The 12,786-nt window shown below is 46.6% G+C and overlaps 1 protein-coding gene across 1 annotated transcript in view; it reads right to left on the reverse strand.

Moving 5' to 3' along the window:
* Window positions 1–9,130: 9,130 nt before the first annotated feature.
* LOC144483141 (uncharacterized) overlaps window positions 9,131–12,786 on the reverse strand; it is a 34,473-nt gene continuing 30,817 nt past the window's right edge. The window contains exon 2 of the mRNA XM_078201930.1: window positions 9,131–10,446. Coding sequence (XP_078058056.1) covers window positions 9,309–10,446 — 1,138 coding nt within the window. The 3' untranslated portion in view covers window positions 9,131–9,308. The remainder of the gene's footprint in view (window positions 10,447–12,786) is intronic.

The following is a 12,786-nucleotide window of genomic DNA, read 5'->3' on the forward strand; positions in this document are numbered from 1 at the left end:
GTAAGCAGGTCAGATGCATTAGTAAATCTCTTCCCACACTGAGAGCAGTGTGACTGCGTCGATGAATTTCCAACTCAGATGGGGACTTGAATCCCTTTCCACAATCCTCGCATTTCCATGGTTTCCCCATGGTGTGGGTTCTGTGTCTCGGTGCTTTTCCAGTCACCGGAATGGTAAAATGGGCGATGGTTTGCCTCATCCTATTAAATCAAGTGACTCTGTCAGATCTTGGTGTGAAGTTTGGTTTGAGATTTCTTATGGCAAGTTCTTCCCTTTTAATATCCTGTAAAAGAAGTTTGCAAATGTCATCACTGTCAGCACAGCTCAGAAATTCAGAACAGACAACCAGTCACTGATGGGATACATTCTGCCACATGGATAATTATGGATTGTAACATTGTCATTAAAACATGTGATACCAAAGCCACAGCAATGTGGTTCAATCTTAAGTGCCCACCAAGGGCAACTAGAGATGGGCAAGAAATGGGTCACTTTTAACATTTAAGAAAAACTTGGACGGGTTCATGGTTGAGAGGGGTGTGGAGGGATATGGTCCAAGTGTAGGTCAGTGGGACTAGGCATAAAATGGTTCGGCACAGATAAGAAGGGCCAAAGGGCCTGTTTCTGAGCTGTAATTTTCTATGGTTCTCTGGTTCTAAATGCTGGCCAACCAGCGACGTCCATGTCCCACAAATGAATACAAAAGTGATTGAGTGTAAATAATTTACATTTAAAAATGTCTTCTGTCAATGGTGTAAATGCTCATTTATAAATTTATATATGTATATATTTACATATTTATAAATGCTCATTTTGTCATTGATTTCCTGAAGCTCCTGTTTTGAGTTTCAGACAGTTCTATGCCAAGTGTTTGAGGTGATTAAAAGTCTTTCATCTTACTCTTTGCATATTGATGTTCACTAAAGCTACACAGATTGATTTTCTTCTCATTATAAATTTATTTTCAATACCTAAAAGGACAGTCTTTCAGCAACCCCCATTTTCCTTCTTTCTGGTTGATAATTAAGGGTCTGTACACTTGGCTTTATTTATGATTTTGTTCCTAATTTTATCGGTTTCCCCACCCGCCACAATCTCCACAACACAGCAAAAATAATCACTATTCACTCATTGTGATTGTCAATGGCGGGCTTTATACCCAGCATTCCCCGCGGTGCTGAAAGTCCCCTTTCTCCACTGCAGGAGTGGAGTGCGCAGGCCCAATGCTCATCCAGTTGGAGCATGCGCAGTATGAGTGATGTCTCCTGAGACAAAGACGTTTCTTTGGTTAACAGGCAGTCGGTAAGGATGCGGAAACCCGGAGTGAGTAACGGAGGCGATTCTGGTTGGGGAGAGTTTGTAAACACTGGGTGAATGCTCTAACCCCCTTTACGAACCTGAAGGTGCCGCGTTTGCAGCTCCGGGTCTTTTTCCCTAAACGAGGCCCCGGTTACTGGCCGCCATCTTGATTCGAAGCCGAGGAGTGCGCATGCGTCCTCGTTCAGGTGACGTAACAGAGAGGACGGGGCTTCAGGGTCTCTGTTCCCAACTGGGTCCTAGTGCCCGGGGTACCATCAGATTTAAACAGCTTCACCCACTCCCAGGCTGCAGCTAATGTTTGCAGCCTAAAGGAGTCCATGGGCCATGTTTACATTATATTAATATTATATTATAGCCCAAAGATATGGATTGCCCATGTTAAATTGCCTCTTAGTGTCCCAAGATGTGCAGGTTAGATGGGAAATTGTGAGGTTACCAGGATAGGGTGAGGAAGAACACCTGGCTAAGATGCTCTGTCAGAGAGTCGGTGCATACTCAATGGGTCAAATGGCACATTCTGCACTGTAGGGATTCTATATTCAGTGTGAGATGTTGCAGTCCTGTATAGTTACCTGAAGGAGCTGCTCCTCAACCTTTGTTAACACTTTAGCCCCAATCTCCTAATCTTTGGCTGTGTGGGGGGAAGTTGGGGAGAACAAAGAAAAGTAGAGCACAGGAACAGGCCCTTTGGTCCTCCAAGTCCATGCCAATCATGATATCCTAATTTACAAAAAACCTTCTGCCCTTGCTCGGTCTGTATCCCTCTGGGCAGCACGGTGGCACAGTGGTTAGCACTGCTGCCTTGGAGCTCCAGGGTCCCAGGTTTAATTCTGGCCTTGGGTCACTTTCTGTGTGGAGTTTCCACATTCTCTCCGTGTCTGTGTGGGTTTCTTCCGGGTGCTCCAGTTTCCTCCCACAGTCCAAAGATGTGCGGGTTAGGCTGATTGGCTATGTTAAATTGACCCGAGTGTCAGGAGAATTAGTAAAGTAAATGTGTGCGGTTGCGGGAATTGGCCCTGGGTGGGATTTTTAAAAATTAATTTATGGGACATGGATGTCGCTGGCTGGCCAGCATTATTTGCCCATCCCTAGTTGCCCTTGTTCAGAGGGCAGTTGAGAGTCAACCACATTGCTGTGGCTCTGGAGTCACATGTAGGCCTGACCAGAAAAGGATGGCAGGTTTCCTTCCCTAAAAGACATCAGTGAACCAGATGGATTTTTTCCGACAGTCGACAATGGTTTCATGGTCATCAGTAGATTCTTAATTCCAGATATTTTTTGTTGAATTCAAATTCCACCACCTGCCGTGGCAGGATTTGAACGCGGGTCCCCAGAACATTAGCTGAGTTTCTGGATTAATAGTCGAGCGATAATTTCTAATTCCTCCCTATTCAAGTACCCATCCAGATTCCTGTTAAATTTTGCTCATGTGCCTGCTTCCACCACCTATTTGGCAGCACGTTCCAGGCACCTACCGCTCTGTGTGAAAAACTTCCACTGCACATCTCCCTTAAACATTCCCCTTCTCATCTTGAACCTGTGCCCCTTGTAATTGATAATTACACCCGAAGAACAAAACCTCTGACTATCCACCCTGTCTATGCCTCTCAGAATTTTGTAGACCTCTATCAGGTCTCCTGTCAGCCTCTGTCTTTCCAGCAAAAAATCCTATTCAACCCCTCCTCGCCAACATCCTCGAGACCAGGCAACATCGTGGTGAACCTTCTTTGCACTCTCTCCAAAGCTTCCAGGTCCTTCTGGTAGTATGGTGGCCAGGAATGAATGCAATACTCCAAATGCAGCTTAACCAAGATCAGAGTATCTTCTCCTGGACCTGCTCTTGGGCCAGATTCAAACAACAATTTGTTGAAGCTGAATGAGCAGTGTCCATAGCAATTGGGTGGATGTCGCATATCCTTGCAGTCTCTCCTGGAGAGGGAGCATGTGGTGTCCACTGATACACTTGCTACCTTCCACAACTGATGAGCATCGCAGGGTAACTTCAAGTAACTTCAAGACATTGGAAACAACATTCTGGTTCATTAGGAAGCTAACCTTTCTTCTTGTTGGTACTTTGTTGCTGATCTTTTTCTTCTTTTAGTTTGTTTGGACCACATATTTGAGGAAACAAACAAGGGAAAAGAATATTCAATAAGAAATTAAGTATCTGTTCTGAATTTCTATCATGTTACAATGATAATTTTTGTAAACTCCTTTTACAGGTTATTAGAAGAGGAAGTTTTGCAAATGTGAAACTCAAACACAACATCACACAAAAATACAACAAAATTGTTCCATTCATCAGAACCTGATTATCATCGACCTTTGAATGTGGAAGCAGAAATGTTTGTTTGTTTTGCAAACATCAGTGTGACTGGAAAAGCACCGAGACACACACACACACACCCGAGTGAGAGTGTTCCAGTGAACTGAGTGTGGAAAGAGCTTTAACCAGTTACACAGCCTGAAAAAAACATCACAACAGTCACAGCCAAGAGAAAACATCACGTGTTCTGTGTGTGGATGAGGCGTCAACTGATCATCCAACCTGGAGAGACACAAGGACACCAGCACCATGGAGAAACAGTGGAAATGTGCATATTGCGCTAAGGGGTTCAGTTACCCTTCCCAGCTTAAAAATCATCAACGAAGTCACACTGGGGAGAGACCATTCACCTGCTCCATGTGTGGGAAGGGATTCATTCAGTCATCCCACCTGCTTTCACACCAGCAAGTTCACCTTGATGAGAGGCTGTTAAACCGCTCGGACTGTGAAAGCAACTTTAAAAGCTCGGAGGACCTGGTCACGCACCAGGTTGTTCACACTGAGAGACAGTTCAGTTGCTCTCACTGTGGGAGGGGGTTCATACGATCACAGAACCTCATTGAACATGAACGCACTCACACTGGGGAGAGGCCATTCACCTGCTCTGTGTGTGGGAAGGGATTCACGCGATTATCCTACATCACTACACATCGTCTGGTTCACACTGATAACAGACCTTTCAAATGTACTGAATGTGAGAAGAGTTATAAAACCACAAGTGAATTGCTGATACACCAGCGGGTTCACACTGGGGAGAGGCCATTCACCTGCGCTGTGTGTGAGAAGGCATTTGCACGATCATCCCACCTCGCTAAACACCAACTGGTTCACACGGATAAAAGACTTTTCAAATGCTCTGAGTGTGAGAAGACCTACAGAACCACAACTGACCTGCTGACACACCAGCGAGTTCACAATGGGGAGAGGCCATTCAGATGTACAGTGTGTGGGACAGGATTCACTCTGTCATCCAGCCTCCAGAAACACCAGCGAGTTCACACTGGGAAGAGGTCGTTCACCTGCTCCACGTGTGGAAAAGGATTCATTCATTCAGCCAATCTTCTGACACACCAGCGAGTTCACACTGGGGAGAGGCCATTCCTTTGCTCTGACTGTGGGAAGACCTTCATCCACTCATCCCACCTTTTGAGACACCAGAAAGTTCACAAATGATGGAAGGATTTGGATTCTGCTGTTATCTTTAAAAATTCATCTTACAGGACGTGAGGGTCGCTGACTGGGCCGAGCATTTATCGCCCATCCCTAATTCCCCTCCATTTCAGAGGCCATCTCAGAGTCAACCACATTGCAGTGGCTCTGGAATCACATGTAGGCCAGACCAGGTAAGGGCGGCAGATTTCCTTCCCTGAAGGACATTAGTGAACCAGATGGGTTTTTCCGACAATCGTCAATGGTTTCATGGTCATCAGTAGACTTTTAATTCCAGATTAATCACATCCCAGCCTGAAACATGTTCAGCCTGAGAGCTGGAGTTTCTTCATGCTGATGTTAATAATCTCCATTACTTGCTGCAGTTTAGTATTCCGATGCGTGTCAAATGAACTAATATTATTTCAGACACACCGTCGTGTCCTTTATTTCTCCAGGATAAGAGGAGATTATTCGATATCCTGTTACTGACTGCTCCATTTGTGAGTATTTTTTTTCTCCTTTCTCACTGTCTGGATCATTTCAGTTGCGGACCTTCAGCTATTCCCTTGGACCCAGACCTTCCACAACATCTCTCCTAACCTGGGGAATCAGTGAAGGTAGTGATAACACACTCGGCCTCAGTAAACACAAAACCCAGTCTTGATGTGCTGGACCCATCATTGAGAATAGGGATGTTTGTGGAGTCTCCTCTTCCTGTGGTTCCACTTTAGGCTGAAGTCAGTGAGGTCTCTGATCTGTGTTCTGTTTTTTATACCAGTAAAACAAATAAACTAATTAACAAGTGAAATCTCCTCAAAACATCATTGTAACAAAAAGACAGAACTTCAAAGAAAATGTATCAAAATTAATTAAAATGTTGTTTAATATAAACCAAAAGTAAATGGGCAGCACAGTGGTTAGCACTGCTGCCTCACAGCGCCAGGGACCTGGGTTCAGTTCTGGCCTTGGGTCACTGTCTGTGTGGAGTTTGCATGTTCTCCCTGTGTCTGCGTGGGTTTCCTCCGCGTGTTCTGGTTTCCTCCCACAGTCCCAAGATGTGCAGGTTAGGTTGATTGGCTATGCTAAATTGACCCTAGTGTCAGGGGGATTAGGAGAGTAAATATGTGGGGTTACGGGAATAGGGCTTGAGTGGGATTGTGGTCGGTGCAGACTCGATGGGCCGAATGGCCTCATGCACTGTACGGATTCTATGATTCTGTGACATGAAACAGAATGAGGGTGAAAGGTAACTAATGAGACTAAAATGTCATTACTGGGGGGCCGGAATTGATGATGCAGCCCACACCCCACAAGTGCCCACCAGTCATGGAAGGCTTGAAGTGGCAGTGGACACCACGTGCTCCCTTTCCAAGGCCACCCAGCCGTGAATTTAACCGTGGTACAGAGGCAGACATTTGGGTTGGTGGAACCCCCTCGAGCAGATCAGTGTTTGGGAAATGGATGTCTGTAGAACATGAGGGCAGGGTTACATTGTACAGGAAGAGAAACAGAAACCCAAACAGCACAAGAGGCTGGTTATTGATGATTCTTGTGAGCACTATTCCCAGGGGATGATTTACAGGGAGGGAACTTATAGCCAAACATCACATTGAGATCGAACAGAATCACTCGATCCATCAGGACCTGAATATCATTGACCTTTCAATGTGGAAGGAGAAATGTTTGTTTGTTCTGTCTGTGGGAAAAGATTTCATAGAAACCCGACAGTGCAGAAGGAGGCCATTCGGCCCATCGACTCTGCACCGACCACAATCCCACCCAGGCCCTACCCCCACATATTTACCCGCTAATCCCTCTAACCTACACATCTCAGGACTCTAAGGGACAATTTTTAGCATGACCAATCAACCTAACCCGCACATCTTTAGACTGAGGGAGGAAACCAGAGCACCCGGAGGAAACCCACGCAGACACGAGGAGAATGTGCAAACTCCACACAGACAGTGACCCAAGCCGGGAATCGAACCCAGGTCCCTGAAGCTGTGAAGCAGCAGTGCTAACCACTGTGCTACCGTGCCGCCCTATTTCAAATATCAGTGTGACTGGGAAAGCACCGAGACACAGACACACCCGAGTGAGAGTGTTCCAGTGCACTGAGTGTGGAAAGAGCTTTAACCGGTTACACAGCCTGAAAATACATCGCAGCATTCACAGCGAGGAGAGACTGAATACGTGTTGTGTGTGTGGATGAAGCTTTGACTGATCATCCAACCTGAAGAGACACAAGGACACCAGCACCATGGAGAAAGCATGGACATATGGGGATTGAGGGATGTGATTCATTTACCCGTTTCAACTGGGAAATGATCAATACGGTCACACTGAGGAGAGAACTTTCACCTTCTCCATGTGTGGAGATGGATTTACTCAGTTATCCAGTCTGTCGGCACACCAGCAAGTTCATTCGGGGAGAGGCTGTTCAGATGCTCCAGGTGAGGGAAGGAATTTGCTGACTCATCTGAGCTGCTGCCGTATGAGCAAGTTCACACTGAGGAGGGTGCATTCGCCTGCTCTGTGTGTGGGAAAGAGACTCACTCCATCATCCAACCGACTGAGACACCAGTGAGTTCACAAATGAGTGCAGGAGTTGGATTTGGCGAATGCTGCAGTTCGGATTGAACATGTGGGTTAATCCCGAGGTGTGTAAGAAATACGTCTCAGTCGCTCTCTTTAATGGTTCAGAGCTCCTAGACATGGAACAAAAGCTCCTCTACAATTGTATTTAGAGTCAGGAAGAACAACAGTAAATGCTGGAAACATGCTGTCAAATCAGAGATTGGTGTAAAGCTGGGATCTGTTCCTGACTGAGTGAAACGGCAGGTTTAAGTTTCCAGTCTGGAAAAAGTACAGATTTAAAATGTTAGTGTGAATTCCTGAATCTACCAATGTAAGGCAATGGAAACATCAAGTTACATTTCTGTCTGGAACCTTTAACCATCTCTCACCTTCCATTGGCTTCAATGTGATGGAAACTCACTGTTGAAATCTCTCAGCATTTGAAACATGTTTACAAATGATTGGAGGGTTTTTAGTTGAGATCTTTCTTCTGTCCACTTGAGGTATTAAACAGACTTTCTCCTGTGAATATCCAGCTGGAGTTTTGGGCCCTGATGTATTTCCTTGTTCATCTTGTTGACTCTAAATATTGAACCTTGTGGTTTCAAACACCAGATAATCAAATTCCCAACAACGGATTGTCTTTTACTGACTTTATTAACTGCGCTGCAATAATACAGACAGAGTAATTCCTCACATGGTTCCAGTGCTCAACGAAGTACTGAAATGATAACATTTATATGCATTTCAGAGCCTGTAACATAGGAATGGTGTATTGGTCTGTAACTTTAATTCAATGTTCCTTCTTTCAATATCATGTCCACCACTTTCCTGTTACCTGATCAATTTGTTTATTGTTATTACAGGATTGTCACATATTTCCATTGTTGTATCTTTAATTTTATGAATCTTTGACGTAAGTTACACAGCAGTTAAGTCTTTGGGCTGTGAGTGTGTTTCTTGAATAAAATACCATTACATTTTTAAAATAGTCATTCGATCTGGAGAACAGAGATAATACAGTTGATTCAGAACTCTCTTCTCCTCAACTCTGATCTAAAAGGCTACGACTCTCATCAACTTTTACAGATGCACCATAGAAAGCATTCTTCCTGGTTATATCACAGCTTGGTATGGCTCCTGCTCTTCCCAAGACCGCAAGAAACCACAAAGAGTTGGGAATGTAGCCCAGTCCATCACGCAAACCAGCCTCCCATCCATTGACTCTGTCTACACTTCCCGCTGCCTCAGAAAAGCAGCCAGCATAATCAAGGACCCCACGCACCCTGAACATTCTCTCTTCCACCAGGAAAAAGATATAAAAGTCTGAGGTCATGGACCAACCGAGTCAAGAACAGCTTTTTCCCTGCTGCCATCAGACTTTTGAATGGTCCTATCACATATTAAGCTGATCTTTCTCTACACCCGAGCTATGACTGTAATATTACATTCTACATCTTCTTTCCGTCTCCCCTTTGTACTTTATGAACAGGATGTTTTGTCTGCATAGTTCACAAGAAACAATACTTTTCACTGTATCCCAATACATGTGACAATAAATCAAATCATTCCTTTCCCCCTATGTACTCTATGTACGGTATGCTTTGTCTGTATAGCGTTCAAGAAACAATACTAATACATGTGACTATAATAAATCACATCAAATTCAGTTTAAACCCGGTTTGCAGACATGACATTCCATTCACATACAGAAGGTGAGTGAGATCCTGTGAGACACACACTGAGCCCAGTAGCTGAAAGTGATTCACAAACTGTGTTTTGTGTTCATTGATCCCAGGAATGTTACCGAAACCTTCCCTGGATCTCGAGGCTGGGAGAGACACTCTGGTAGGTATGGGGAGCTGGGACTTGTCCATGAGAGTAACGGAAGGTTTGAGACTGAAATAATCTCGAGTTAGAAAGGAGAAAAGGTTCAGTCCTGGGTGTGATTCTCAGCAGCAACAGCAGAGTCCAGCTTTGTCGGTAAGATGTGAAGTTTCTGGTGTTTCAGCAGGCGGGATGTCCGAGTAAATCTCTTCTCACACACAGAGCAGGTGAGCAGCTTCTTCCTGGTGTGAACTCGCCGGTGTTTAACCAGGTCGAACGACTGAACAAATCCCTTCCCACACACACAGCAGGTGAAGGGCTTCTCCCCAGTGTGGATGCGTTCATGTCTCTGGAGGCTGGAGGACTCAGGGAAACGCTTCCCACACACGGAGCAGATGAAGGCCTTCTCCCCGGTGTGAACAAGCTGGTGTTTCTGCACGTGGTGTAAACAAGTAAAGGCCCTCCCGCACACATGACAAATGTACGGCCTCTCCCCGGTGTGAACCCGCTCATGTATCACAACATGGGACAAACGAGGGAAACTCTTCCCACACACGAAGCAGGTGAACGGCCTCTCCCCGGTGTGAACTCGCTTGTGTGTGCGCAGGGCGGATGACTGAGTGAATCTCTTCCCACACACAGAGCAAGAGAATGGCCTCTCCCCAATGTGAATCCGCTTGTGCATCACAAGGTGCGTTGAACGAGTGAATCCCCTCCCACACTCGGAGCAGGTGAACGGCCTTTCTCCGGTGTGAATTCGTTGGTGAATCACAAGGTGAGATGAGCGAGTGTATCCATTCCCACACTCGGAGCAGGTGAATGGTTTCTCCCCCGTGTGAACAAGTTTGTGCCTCAGAAGATGGAATGAACAATTGAATCTCTTCCCACACACAGAGCACGGGAACGGCCTCTCCCCACTGTGAGTGCACTGGTGTCTCAGGAGACTATTGTTCGTTTTAAAGGTCTTCTCACACTCTGAGCATTTAAAACTTCTCTCATCAGAATGAATGAGCTGGTGCTCAGTGCAGTGGGAGGACTGAGTGAATCTCTTCCCACACTGGGAGCAGCTGAATGGCCTGTCCTTGGTGTGAACTTGTTGGTGCTCAGTGAGATGCACTGAGTCGCTGAATGACTCCCCACAGTGAGAGCAGCTGAACGGTCTCTCGTGTGTGTGAAGGAGCTGGTGCTCTGCAAGGCGGGAGGACTGGCTGAACCTCTTCCCGCAGTGGGAGCAACTGAACGGTCTCTCGTCAGTGTGAAGGAGCTGGTGTTGGGCCTGTTCCTCAGGCGTCTCAACGCTGTCCCCAGAGTCAGAGCTTTGAAGAGGGTCCTCATCAATGTGATCGAGTTGGTGAGCCAGCAGGTTGGACGAACACATGAACTTCTTTCCACACACGGAGCAGATGAACGGACTCTCACTATGGCGAGTTCGCTGTCGTGTCAGCATGTTTACCAACTGTATCAATCCCTTCCCACAGGAAGAGCAGGTTTACAGACTCTCACCAGCTTCCTGCTGAGACAGTCAATTAAGTCCCTTCAGGTGTACAAATCTTCACATCCTGATGAATTGACTTTCCAATTGTGACACAAAGTTTGGTTTGTTTTTCCTGACTGCAAATCCTCCTCTTCCATTACCCTGCAAAATAATTTCACAAAGAATTACATAGACTATATAATACACAAACAGGCCATTCGGGCAATCTAGTCTGTACGGAGTTTCTACTCCACACGAGTCTCCTCCCATTCTGCTAACCTCATCTCAGCCTTTCAGCTTCTCTTTTCTCTCATTCTCATCTAGTTTCCTTTTGAAAAAATCTAAGTTATCTGTCTCAACTACTTCCAGTCAGTTCCACATTTTAACAACTGTTTGTGAAAAGAAATGTCTCCTGTTTTCCTGTTGGATTTATTAGTCTGGATTGTGCACTGTGAAGATGTGGTGCAGTGGGGAGTGACCCTTCTTCTGAGTCAGAAGCTCTGGTTTCCAGTCCCACTCAGAGTACATGGCCGAGGAAGGTGTGTTCATAATGTGGCCAAACTGTAAATCATTCATAGAATCACTACAGTGCAGAAAGAGGCCATTCGGCCCATCGTGTCTGCACCGACCACAATCCCGCCCTTGCTCTATCCCCAGGCATTGACCCAGACTAGTCCCCCTGATACTAAAGGGCAATTTAGCATGGCCAATGCACCTAACTTGCACATCTTTGGACTGTGGGAGGAAACCAGAGCACCCAGAGGAAAGCCACGCAGACACACTGAGAATGTGCAAACTCCACACAGACAGTGACCCGGGCCAGGAATCGAACCTGGATCCCTGGCGCTGTGAGGCAGCAGTGCTAACCACTGTGCCACCATGCTGCCCTTCGAACATACACCAATGATAGACAATAAGAGCAGGAGAGATTCCTGGTCAGTCATATGATGGAAACAATTTGGAGCCTCTCCCATCACTATCCATGGCTCCACGGGTAGCGGATATAAAAGTTTCTGTTGCCACTGTAGCCTGGTTCCTTGTGGGGTCTAGCTGGCCGGTGTGGATGAGATTGGTGCCGACAGCACGGGGTTCAATCCCCATTCTGGCTGGGGTGGATTTGGGTTCTGCCTCTTTGCCCGACCCATGGCGGAGATCCTGACACTTTGGTCAGACCAGCCTTCAGGTAGAGAACACAATAAGAAGTTTGTGTGTTCATGGTTCCCAGTATTAGATAGATCAACAAACATTCTAACTGCTAATTCCATTCAGAAGAGACAAATAATTCTCTTGATTTGAGTTTGCTGTGTGTAAACCATCCCCTTGTAAAAGAGTTTCCAAAATCCATCACTCAGTCCTCCTGCTGAAGGGAGCACTGCGCACGCGCGCTGCTGCACTGCTACTGATAAAGATGGCGCTACGCATGCGCTTTTCTACACATTGCCCCCTACAAAGATGGCGGTCGGTATCCGGGTCTTTCAACCGTGGAACCGGGTGCTTCTCATTCCGGGATTGAGGCCTCTATCGAGGATTATCTGAAACATCGGCACACACCCACCAGGCTCCAGCACCCTTCCGCACTCAGACGTTACTCACCCGCTTGATATTTAACACGACCGCCTCTGTTCTGGTTTTTGTGGCCGACACCATTGATTTCTAAACCTTTCCCTCCGACGCCATCCTTCCCGCTCACCCGGCACTTACTCACCGGCTGCATACACACACTGCGCATGCTCCACATCACAATGCCCGGGGGCTGATTGACGGCAGCTCCGGGCCAATAGGAAGAGGGGGCGGGGGTGGAGGACCGAGCGGGAGCGGCTGGTCCTCCAGCCAATCGGAGTGAATGAAGGGCGGGACCTGAAGCATGCGCAGTGCGGGTAATGGCGACGGACGGACGGTTTTAATTTGGAAGCGAGATCAATACAAGGTAGAGGGCGGCGTGCGGGGAATGATAAATGTGGCGGGTGGGTGGAGAGACTTTGTAAACATGTTGTTCAAATCCAAACCCCGGAAATGAACTTCCCGGTCCCCCGCTTTGTACCAAATGGAGCGGCAGCTTGTAGTGTTAGACCCGGGCTGACTGCCGCCATTGAGGCTGCATGTGGGAGGC

This window comes from Mustelus asterias, unplaced genomic scaffold (assembly GCF_964213995.1).
Source record: "Mustelus asterias unplaced genomic scaffold, sMusAst1.hap1.1 HAP1_SCAFFOLD_47, whole genome shotgun sequence".
Lineage (NCBI taxonomy): Eukaryota > Metazoa > Chordata > Chondrichthyes > Carcharhiniformes > Triakidae > Mustelus > Mustelus asterias.